Below are 11,733 nucleotides of genomic sequence, written 5' to 3'. Positions count from 1 at the left end.
TATGGGCCCCACGCTGGCCCTGAGACAAGCTTACCTGCCGCTCCTTTTCAAAGAGGACTGGTGTCCGGAGCGCAGAGCGACAGGCAACCAGGCTCCACGCCCAGGGAAAAGTGTTAATTATCCAGGAGCGGCTGGCAGCCGAGGGAGGACGCGGGGACCAGAGTGTGCCGCCCGGGATTAGGGTCTTTTCCCTCAAGGGAACCGGGCCAGGGGAATTGGCAGAGGGAAGGAGCACCCCCGTCCTGAGCACTTCGGTAGCAAACGTTGCCCAGGGCTGAGATCTTGGGGAGACCCTGCTGCTCTCACCCCCACCAACTTCTTCCAGGACTTGCCTCCCTGCAGAAAGCAGTCCCCCCTTCTACTAAGGAATTTTGGATGCGGGAGGTCGTGGTCTTTAATTCCCCAGGCAAAGGGAACCCCGTCCGCCCACACCTTCCACCCCCATCTGAGACGGAACCCCCCACCCCCGGCACGCCTTGTTAGCTGCGCCCCACCGAGCGCGCGAAACTCGCTCCGCGCCAGCAACCCTGGGCTCCCGCGTAGACGCGGAGAGAGACTGGCCGCCCGGTCTGGGGAAATTGAGCCCGGCGCCGGCCCGGACGCCGAGAAAGAGAGAAGGGGGGCGGGGGGTTATCCCGGACCTCGGTTTTCCGAGGTTCCCCTTGGGATCCGCTCGCACCTCCAAGTCTCCGCTCCCCGCGGCAGACCTCGCAGCGAGCGGGACCCCGAGTGCGCGTCTCCTATTCGGGGAGCTGCGGTCCGCCGCCCGCCCCTCTTCTCGATCTGCCCCCCTTTTCCTTCCTCAGCCCCACCAGGCTCTTCAGCCCAGCCGACTCAGTTTCCCCATCTGTAACCCGGAGCATCGGGAACGGGTTTCTTCCCCTGGAGTTTTCCCTGACTCAGGTGCTCTGCTCAGGGACTGCGCGCGTTCTTCCCTGGGCAGGTTAGGGAGGTCAAGCGCGACCCGGAAAAGTCACACCCGAGGGAACTGAGCCCTGCATGCAGGTGGGAGAGCTGGCACCGGAGCGCCTGCAGAAATGCAGGGCCGCCGCGCTGGCTGATGCACGGTGCCCACGGGCCAGAAGCGGCCTGGTCCCGGCACGCCGAGCAGAGGGCCACGCTTGGCACCCGGGAAACTGGGGGGGAGGGGGATGTCCTTGTGGCCTCGGTGTCCCCGTTCTGTGCAGAACAGAAACGTCGGGCGTTTAGGACAATTTTCTTTCTTTCTTTTTTTTAATTTTTTTTTTTTTTTTGCCCCGTTCCCTAGGGACATACACCTCCCAGTTCCCCTAACTGGGCTGCCCAGAGGTGGATCTGCACGGGAGGGAGCATCGCGTAGGAATTTCTGCCGAGATACATCTCAGCGGCAAAGCAGTCCTGATGGAGCGGAACACACCCGACCCACCGCCACCAGCACCACCTCGGTTTTCCTGCAGTTTCTGCGAATTAGACAGTTTCTGGGCTTTTGGCGCCCCCTCTGGATACAGCTAAAAATTGCAGTCCGTTTTTAAAGTCAACTGACTTTATAAGTTTCCCAAAAGAAACAAAAATACAAAAATGCTGATATCCGATGAACAGAAAAAAGGCTTCCATCCCCGTAGTTCATGATCTAAAATGCTATATATTACGTACCTCCTATTACGTAATTGTATTAAAATGTATTTTATATGTACATATGTATCCTGACAAATATTTAGTGAAATATTCCAAAATATCTTCAAGTCACAATCGTCTTCACTGCCTTTATTCCAGGAAACATGGGAATTACAATAAAATGCAACTAAACACAGACGGTCTGCTGAACACTTCTGCCCGAAGTTCTGGTCTCTAAGTCCCCCTCCTGGGTCAGGGTGTCTGCGAGCTGCACAGTTATACTAACGACTGTCCCCTCCCTAGGACACAGAAGCCAGTCCATACTACCCGGGACTGTTTTTTGTTTTTTGTTTTCTCCTAAGAAAGGACGAAGCTGTTCTTACAGTTTCTGAGCGTATTCACGGAGCCGTGACTGCAAGGCTGTTGCATGATGTCTCTTACACGGGTAAACAAACTGTAGGGTACTAGACACACTCGCGAGTTACATTCGTTTAAAAAGTAAATACTGTTTAACAGGTTTGTAACTGACTCCCTGCTGAAGAGTTCCATTTCCTGCAACAAATGTTGACTTCTTCAGAAAGACGTTCTTTTAAAACGAGATTTTTTTAAAAATTCTGCAAGGAAAACATTGTTTGAAATCTTGTAATAGTGCCCGCAATTTGCAAATTAGAAATAAGCAAGTCTTCGATATGCTGCGGGCTGATTCACAATAACAATAATTTAATTCGGTAGGCGAACATTGGCGACAGCCAGAAAGTGATTGGGTGGGTTGGGGGCGGGGGGAACATGTAAAAGTGAGTTTTCCACAGTTGTGCCTTTATTTGCGATTCAGAGGACATGTAACCCGCAGGCGACTAAGATTTTTCTCCTCTCCCAGAACAGAGAGCCAACCAAGCTGTAAGCAGTCGGTGTAAACACAAAGGCTGTGCCCAAGTCACACTGGGAATACAGCAGAGACAACCCCCCACCCCCTCCCCAGAACTCCTGGATGTCTGCAGGTCAGAAAAGACCCGACTAAAGTCAGGACGATAGGCGCTTCACCGCTCCAGGTGTTTTGTTAAAAAAAAAAAAAAAAAAAAAAAAGGCGGGGGGTGATGCTGAAGCAGGCAAGCTGCACGACTGCACCAAAGCCGAGTGTTTTGTCTGCGGTGGTGCCCATTGGTTTGGCCTTTTCAAACCAAGTGACCGGCTGCAGCCTCGCGGCCCAGGACGGCCACGGTCGCAAAGTTCGGTTTCTCAAAGCCAGAACAGTACGCAAGCTCTTTCAAGCGGCACCTCTGCGACGTTCTGATTCGGCCAGAAGTGAATAGCAGAACCTCGGAGCGGTCGCCCTGTCGCTGAGGCATCGGAGGGGTGGGGGGTGGGGGGGGAGATGAGGCTGGAGAAGGACGTGTCAGAGTTCAAGGTCGGCGAGGCGCGGGGACGGCTCCCGGGAGCGCGGGGCTCCGGCGCCGCCGCGGCCGCCCGCCTGCGCGCGGGGACGTCGCTGCGCCTTTTTCATTGATTCGCTGTTGCCAGAGCGCAGCCGGATCCCGACCGGCCGCAGCGGCCCTGGCGGAGCCGAGCGCGCGCATCTCCTGCTGCGGATCGCCACCCAGGATTGTGGGCGTGGACCCACCAACACAGTGCTCCGAAAGACACTTTCTAAGCACTTTCGGAGGAGGCAGGCTCCAGGCGCGGACGCTGGGCTACGATTTAAGGCAGGAGCCACAGCTTTTCGAATGCGGCAAACTCCGGCTACGTCTCCCCGGGACCGCGGAGAAAACAGTGAACAGAAAAGCTTAGGGGTGGGGATAGGTCTTAGATCCTGGTCTACACACACACACACACACGCGCGCGCGCGCGCGCCCACAGACGGCACCGAATTCTGACATTAGGAGATCGGCAGACTTACACACTTGGACGTCCCGGGTCCCCCGCCTTCCCCGCAGCCCCCCACCCGGGACCAGCGGCAGCGCTCCCCTCCCCGCTCCTCCCCTCCCCTCTCGTCACCCAGCCCAGGGCCACAGTCCTCCCCCTCCCCCCCAACTGCAGCCCAATCAGCTGCCTGCCAACCCCTGAAATGCCGTGCTGTGATTGGCTGAGAGTCTCTAAGGTGAGGGGGGGCGTGTATTTATTAAAGAGCCGCCGGGCTGGGAGTTGGAGAGAGGAGCTTGAAACTGACTGGGAACTTCAGGGGCGCTGCGACTTGCCAGTTTCACTCCAGGAACTTTTCTTTGCAGGAGGAGACAAGAAGGGGGTGCAATCGCCCCCGCTTTTTGCTCTCTTTCTTCCCCTCCTCTTCCTCCACCTCCTCCTCCTCCTCCTCTCCAATTCGCCTTCCCCCACTTGGAGCGGGCAGCTGCGGGCTGGCCCCCGCGCGCCTTCCTAAAAGTTCGCCTCTGCGGCCGAGGGACGCGCCAGGCTCCCCGGGAGCCGCTCGCCCCGCGTCCGGGCAGCCGAGGGGAGAGGAGCCCGCGCCTCGAGCCCCCGAGCCGCCGCGGCTTCTCGCCTTTCCCGGCCACCCGCCCCCTGCCCCGGGCCTGCGTATGAATCTCCTGGACCCCTTCATGAAGATGACCGACGAGCAGGAGAAGGGCCTGTCCGGCGCCCCCAGCCCCACCATGTCCGAGGATTCGGCGGGCTCGCCCTGCCCTTCGGGCTCCGGCTCCGACACCGAGAACACGCGGCCGCAGGAGAACACCTTCCCCAAGGGCGAGCCGGACCTGAAGAAGGAGAGCGAGGAGGACAAGTTCCCCGTGTGCATCCGCGAGGCGGTCAGCCAGGTGCTCAAGGGCTACGACTGGACGCTGGTGCCCATGCCCGTGCGCGTCAACGGCTCGAGCAAGAACAAGCCGCACGTCAAGCGGCCCATGAACGCCTTCATGGTGTGGGCGCAGGCGGCGCGCAGGAAGCTGGCCGACCAGTACCCGCACCTGCACAACGCCGAGCTCAGCAAGACGCTGGGCAAGCTCTGGAGGTGGGGCGGGCGCGGCCGGGTGGGCTCCGCGGCGGCGGGGGGCGCTGGCCCGGACCGGCTCTCCGCACCCCGCCTCCCAGCCGGAGGGAGGTGCCGGTCCCGGAGCAGGCGGGGGGGCGGGGCGCGGGGGGGAACGGGGACGAAGTGGAACTCGGCTCAAAGTTTGACAGAGTTCTTGCATTGCTCTTGGGGAAAGGGGGGGAGGGGGAGCGGGGAGGGGCGGGGGGGGAGAGCAGGAGGGGGGGAGAGTCGGTGGGAGAGGGCTGCCAGGCTGATCTCCCGCCGCTGTGAAGTTCAATCTCAAGTGGGGGGGTTAGGGGTGGGAATTGAAGTTTGCCTCCCCCTCCCTGGAACTGCGCTCCCCCGTAAAGCCCTTCGCCCACGAGGATGGGATGCAGGGTGCGGGGGAGAAGCCGAGGCCAGAGGGCCCTCTGGCAGAAAGGAGAGGGGTGAAAGGGTTCAGAGTGTGTGTGTGCGCGCGCGCGCGCGGAGGAGTGGGGGGGGCAAGAGGAGCTCCCTGCAGATTAAGTGGTTTTTCAGAAAGTTTTTAAAGGGTGTTGTGGACGGAAGGGGGGCGGGTATAACTCCAGTAGCAAAGGCCGGGAGAGCGCGAGCGGCGGAGAGCTATTTTCATCCCCAGGGTTTCCAAAATAGAAGAGAAGGAGAGAGGGCGGGGCGGGGAGGGACCGCTCAGGTCGGAGTGGAAGAACGGAGATTTTTTTTCTTTTCTTTTCTTTTACTTTTTTTTTAAGAAAAGTTTTGAGCTGCGGTAGCGGCTGGAAAGCAGGGAGGAGGGAGGAAGGGGGCTGTGTTCGAAGACTCGCAGGGCGGGGGTCACCTCCCCCTCCCGCAGACCTGACAGCTCAGCGGGTTTCACGGAGCCCCTCTCTCTTTCTCTCTGCGCCCCCCCACCCCGCCCCCAGACTGCTCAATGAGAGCGAGAAGCGGCCCTTCGTGGAGGAGGCGGAGCGGCTGCGCGTGCAGCACAAGAAGGACCACCCGGATTACAAGTACCAGCCTCGGCGGAGGAAGTCGGTGAAGAACGGCCAGGCGGAGGCCGAGGAGGCCACGGAGCAGACGCACATCTCCCCCAACGCCATCTTCAAGGCGCTGCAGGCCGACTCGCCGCACTCCTCCTCAGGCATGAGCGAGGTGCACTCCCCCGGCGAGCACTCCGGTGAGTCTCCTCCCGGTCCCCCCCTCCCCCCGCCCCGGCCAAGCCACCCCCCACCGCCCACCCCGGCCTGGCCGCCGCGCCCCGTCTGGCACATCTCGGGCCCCCAGCCACCTGGTAGGCTCTGCTTAGAGACCTGGCGCCCCCCGGGGAGGGAAACACACGAACCCCTGCGCCCAGTCCTCCTCCCCTCCCTACCCAGGGCCCCACGAAGCTCCTGAACACACACGAACACACGCACGCACGCACACACACGCACGCACACACCCCACCTAATCGCTGCATCCTAACAGATTAATTTTTACTGCGAGGTCAGATGCCTTTACAGCTCTCCAGGACTTCTCCCCTCTTCTCTTTGCTCCCGCACCCCAAAAGCACACACAGGGCTCTTCGGCAAGTGGCAGTTTGGTCTTCCGGACCCTCCGGGCCGCAGACCCTCCCCTGATAAAAGGAGAGGCCGACTGTGTACCGGCGGGTTAATCATTCGGCGACTTATCTCGGGCGCAGCGCGCCTCCCCGCAGACAGGGGACCCTTTCGCGGGGAGCGTCCCCGGAGGGCTCCTTAGACCAGAGCCTCCGCAGGGCCCCGGTTGATTCCCCTCTGCTTCCTCCTCTTCCATCGCCCGCAGGGCAATCGCAGGGCCCGCCGACGCCCCCCACCACCCCCAAAACCGACGTGCAGCCGGGCAAGGCCGACCTGAAGCGAGAGGGGCGCCCGCTGCCAGAGGGGGGCAGACAGCCCCCCATCGACTTCCGCGACGTGGACATCGGCGAGCTGAGCAGCGACGTCATCTCCAACATCGAGACCTTCGACGTCAACGAGTTTGACCAGTACCTGCCGCCCAACGGCCACCCGGGGGTGCCGGCCACGCACGGCGGCCAGGTCACCTACACGGGCAGCTACGGCATCAGCAGCACGGCGGCCACGCCGGCGGGCGCGGGCCACGTGTGGATGTCCAAGCAGCAGGCGCCGCCGCCGCCGCCGCAGCAGCAGCCGCCCCCGCAGGCGGCCCCGCCGACCCCGCAGGCGCCCCCGCAGCCGCAGCCCCCGCAGGCGGCCCCGCAGCCGCCGCCGCCCGCGCCCCCGCAGCCGCCGCAGGCGCACACGCTCACCACGCTGAGCGGCGAGCCGGGCCAGGCGCAGCGAACGCACATCAAGACGGAGCAGCTGAGCCCCAGCCACTACAGCGAGCCGCAGCAGCACTCGCCGCAGCAGATGGCCTACAGCCCCTTCAGCCTCCCGCACTACAGCCCCTCCTACCCGCCCATCACCCGCTCGCAGTACGACTACACTGACCACCAGAACTCCAGCTCCTACTACAGCCACGCGGCGGGCCAGGGCTCCAGCCTCTACTCCACCTTCACCTACATGAACCCGGCGCAGCGGCCCATGTACACCCCCATCGCCGACACCTCCGGGGTCCCGTCCATCCCGCAGACCCACAGCCCCCAGCACTGGGAACAGCCCGTCTACACACAGCTCACCAGACCTTGAGAGGAGCTGAGACAGAGGGCGATGACGGCCATGATGACCACACACAAAAAGCACCGAAGAAGTACGCAACCCACCAGAATTCCCTTTGGACAGTTTTTGGGGTTTTGTTTTTGTTTTTTCCTTATTTTTTAAAGACACGTACGTACGCTGAAGGCAACTCGAACTCGAATTCCAAGACAGAAACATTCACTCTCCAAACGCATGGCCACCTTGTTTTGCCTCAGTGGCCAGGCCGCTCTTGGCTAGATGGACCAGCGGAACCGACGGGAAACTGGACTGGAAACCTTCAGAGCAAGCGTGGAGGATGATGGAGATTGGTGTGACCCGTTTGCTCAGTCTCTCTGCCTGTCTGGACTTTGTAATTATTTTTTAGCAGTAATTAAAGAAAAAAGTCCTCTGTGAGGAATATTCTCTATTTTAAATATTTTTAGTATGTACTGTGTATGATTCATTACCATTTTGAGGGGATTTATACATATTTTTAGATAAAAAAATTAAATGCTCTTATTTTTCCAACAGCTAAACTACTTAGTGGAACAGTGTGCCCTAGCTTTTCTTGCAACCAGAGTATTTTTGTACAGATTTGCTTTCTCTTGCAGACAAACGACAAAAAAAAAAAAAAAAAGTGTGCGTTGTATTAACCTACAAAACCCACAGGTTTGTGTTAAGGGATCAGTTTGGGGGGTTAGCTTTGCTTAATTCCTCAGGCTATCTGATTCAAGGAGGAGTTGCCTTAGAAAAATCGAGGCCTTAATTTTGCGAATACGGAAGTAAACAATAGTCTAGAGACCATTGGGTAAGCTTTATCACGTATATGTTTTTTAAACAGGAAAAAAACACCTTAAAGCCTTAAAACCATGCTGCTGGAAAATCCTTGCGCCCTCTTTTAGTGCATTTCCTCCTGTATTTGCTTGTTGCCCACAAGCTTAAGAAAGAAGCAAAAGGCAAGCAAAGGAGATGAAATCTGTTTGGGGAATGTTCCAGCAGCCAGTAAGTGCCCTACCACACTGCCCCCTGGTTGCCTGCCCGGGCCCCATGTGGAACACAGATGCTAGAATCCTCTCACTTACACTGTCACCTGTGCCTGTCTGAACACCAGCAGTTAACCTTCAAGACATGCCACGTGCTAAAATTATTTATTTTGTAAGGAGAGGTTTCGATTAAAAACAACAAAAAAAATCTTCCTCTTTTTTTTTTTAATTTTTTAAATTTACTTTCTTTAAAATAGGTTGTTGGAGCCGTCCTCAAAGGGTATGGTCATCTGTTGTTAAATTATGTCCTTAACTGTAACCAGTTTTTTTTTTATTTATCTCTTTAATCTTTTTTTTTTATTAAAAGCAAGTTTCTTTGGATTTTCTTGTCCTAGATTTGTATAAATGCCTTTTTGTCTGTCCTCTTTTTTTTTTTTCCTCTTTGTTGTTTTGTTGAAAACAAACTGGAAACTTGTTTCTCTTTTTGTACAAATGAGAGTTTGCAGATGTAGTATATCACTGAGTCATTTGCAGTGTTTTCTGCCACAGATCTTTGGGCTGCCCAGACTGTGTGTGTGCATGTGTGCGTGTTATGACACAAAACAAGGCAAGCGTGTGTCATGATGTCCCCCTACATGTTCTCTTGGAGAGAGGGAGGAACGGGCAGGGGGTCAGCCCACTGACAGACCTTAACGCTTAATTACTTCTGTGGCTGGAGAGTTTGAGGATTGCTTTTTAAAAAAGACAGCAAACTTTTTTTTTTATTTAAAAAAAGATATATTAACAGTTCTAGAAGTCAGTAGAATAAAATCTTAAAGCACTCTTATAATATGGCATCTTTCCATTTCTGTATAAAAGCAGATCTTTTTTAAAAAAAAATATTTCTGTAACTTAAGAAACCTGGCATTTAAATCATATTTTGTCTTTAGGTAAGGTTTGGTTTGTGTTTGTGTTTTGTTTGTTTCGCTTGTTTTCCCCCCCAAACCTTTTGTTTTCTCTGTGAAACTTACCTTTCCTTTTTCTCTCTTTCTTTTTTGTATATTATTGTTTACAATAAATATACATTGCATTAAAAAGAAAATGGCCCATGGACTTATTCATCTGGTTTTCCTGTTACAAGGATGATATGAAGAATTGAGGCACCAAAGAGAATGTGACGTCCCGATCATTGTGATGTTTTTATTTTTTATGCGCACTTTCAGCAATCTTAAAATCCACTCTGAAGAAAAGACTGTGTCCCCAAGAATCAAAGCAGAAAATCTTGAAAAGTGCCACTGCATTAGGTCACATAGAGAACTACATGTCTGTAGTTGCTTTTCTGGCAAAATGTTTGTTGTGGTTTTAACACCTTCATGCTTCAGGGCAAAAGCTGCTCCCCTGCAGAAGTCAGAGCGAGAATGTTAGCCCTGCCATCAGTGGCTTGTCAGAAGACGCAGTGTCAAAGGGGGTGACTTGCTTGTCTGAATGTAATAGAGCCAACCTTCTGTGATTATGAACACATGGCAAAAAAAAAAAAGGGGTGTCCACTGAAAAGGCAAAGGAAGCCAAAATAAAACTGTCCAAAGGGAACCAGAGGGAAATCTGTCCCATTAAGTCTCCCGGTTTATCTGCAGGCAAAAGGAAATGAGATTCCTTCTTCTTCTCTTCCCAGTTTAACTCCTGAGAAGATGCAAAGGCATGGTAGAAGTAATAAGACCTAATCCTGTTTTCCTTGGCCTCAGTTACATGGGAGTTTCCAGGATCAGAGAAACGTTCAGGTCATTTTTCATTAAACAGATGAAATCACTCCTTCCCTCCCACCCCCACACTGAGCCCCGCCCCCCCATACACACACACACACACACACACACACACACACACACACACACACACACACACACACACACACGCCACCCCCAGCTGATTGGAGATGTGGCTCTGAGGAGGCCAGTCCGCTCTCATCTGAGGCTGGCTTTACTACTGGGCCCACGTCTCTGACAGTCGTAACCAGTGTCCAGACGCGGGTATTACCTCACATTGTCTGCTTCTGCTTATTGGATTCCTGGCTTGCGTCCCACGCCAGAATCATGGCAACCGGGAAAATTGTAGTTATCAAATCGGGGCAACGTTACACTCTCCTCCTTTGCAAATTCCTTCAACAAACACTGATTGAGGGCCTGTGACGTGCGGGGTGCGGCGCAAATCCCTCCCTGCTTCTCCAGATGGTGGACTCTGGTCCCTGTTTGCCGCACAGCGTCCATTCGCTGGGGCCCAGAGTCTTTCCTCCACGGGTACAAAAATCTCTCTCTTTCGCCCCTTGCCAACACTCACAGAGTCCTTTTTAAAAGTCTCTGTGGTGTTTATGCGTTCTTGTGCACCCTTAGGTGCCCTAATCCTGTTGTCAATTAAAATCAACGCATTCCGTCCCATCACCACCACCCCTTCCCCCGGACCTCTACTGTCTGTGAGACTGTTCTCTCTTCTAGACATGTGCTCCTGTCCTCAGTATGTGACCTTTGGCAGACCTTCTTAGAACCAGAATGTTCTGTTGGGATATAAACGTGCTAGGTGACCTAGGGCAAGTCTCTTACTTTCCTGTGCCTTGGTTTCCCTTTTCATTCAGAAGGTTTCTAATCCCACCCTCATGAAACAGGGCTGTCCTTAGAGTAGTTTGTAGCAGGGAGCAGCCTGGGAACCGAGTGTGTCAGGATGGCCCCGTCTGTGCAGGATTCCTCCTGCATTAGAACGAGAGGGAAAGGGCAGAAGGTTTTTCACAAACTCCCAAGGGGGTCTGATACACAGGAAAACACAGCAGACACTGGAGTGCGGCGAAAGCTTCCGCGTTGGCTCACCCCCATTGGCCGGATCTGGTCAAAGCCCAAGACCACCAGATTATGAAACACATTACAGGAATTTTTATTCTAAATCCAGAAATGCAGAGCTTATCACCTTGACAACAAGACCTTGATTGGAAACTTAGCTGAGTTCTCCAGACTAGAAAAAGCGTGTATGCAGATCCAGGGTTATTTGTACTCAAAATAAAATCTCTCTCTCTCTCTCACACACACACACACACAATCAGTCCTTTGCACTATTACTAAACGGAACCTGTGGGTTAGTTTGAGTTGTGTGTTTGACTTTCTCACCTCTACGCCATCCCATCTCTCCCCTTCCCCTGATTTCCAAAATGAACATTTTTGAGGCACGATGGTGGCACTTTTTAAATTAAATTAATTGATGAACTATTGCTATACCAGAGAGGGGTTTCCTGTGATGCGAAAGAAGCTCAAGCTTTAGCACTCATCACCAGCACAGGCTCCTTGGAAGGCCCTGTACTTAAACTTGTATTTTTAAAATTTACATTCTTTTCTTAAAGAGCTCACCCTTCGAAAAAATATATAATAAGATTCAGGACCCACAAAACCTAGGTCTGCCTGTGACTAGAGCTGTTGGACAATCCATGACATCAGAAGCTGCAAAGATGCTTTCCTTTCTGCTCTCAGCAGTGCCTGATACACAGTAGGTGCTTAATAAATACCAACCTTTCATCATATCCACCAAC

The 11,733-nt window shown here is 54.3% G+C and overlaps 1 protein-coding gene across 1 annotated transcript; it reads left to right on the top strand.

Annotated features, from left to right (window-relative positions):
• The first annotated feature begins 3,749 nt into the window (after positions 1 to 3,749).
• On the top strand, positions 3,750 to 9,255 carry SOX9 (SRY-box transcription factor 9). The gene is made up of 3 exons (XM_057717136.1): positions 3,750 to 4,552; positions 5,476 to 5,729; positions 6,356 to 9,255. Exons 1-3 carry the CDS (start codon positions 4,122 to 4,124, stop codon positions 7,219 to 7,221), a joined length of 1,551 nt encoding a protein of 516 aa, XP_057573119.1. The 5' UTR covers positions 3,750 to 4,121; the 3' UTR covers positions 7,222 to 9,255.
• Positions 9,256 to 11,733: the final 2,478 nt, after the last annotated feature.

Source organism: Hippopotamus amphibius, chromosome 17 (assembly GCF_030028045.1).
Source record: "Hippopotamus amphibius kiboko isolate mHipAmp2 chromosome 17, mHipAmp2.hap2, whole genome shotgun sequence".
Lineage (NCBI taxonomy): Eukaryota > Metazoa > Chordata > Mammalia > Artiodactyla > Hippopotamidae > Hippopotamus > Hippopotamus amphibius.
Note: the sequence above shows the minus strand (reverse complement) of the source record. Positions and strands in the feature narration are given on the sequence as shown.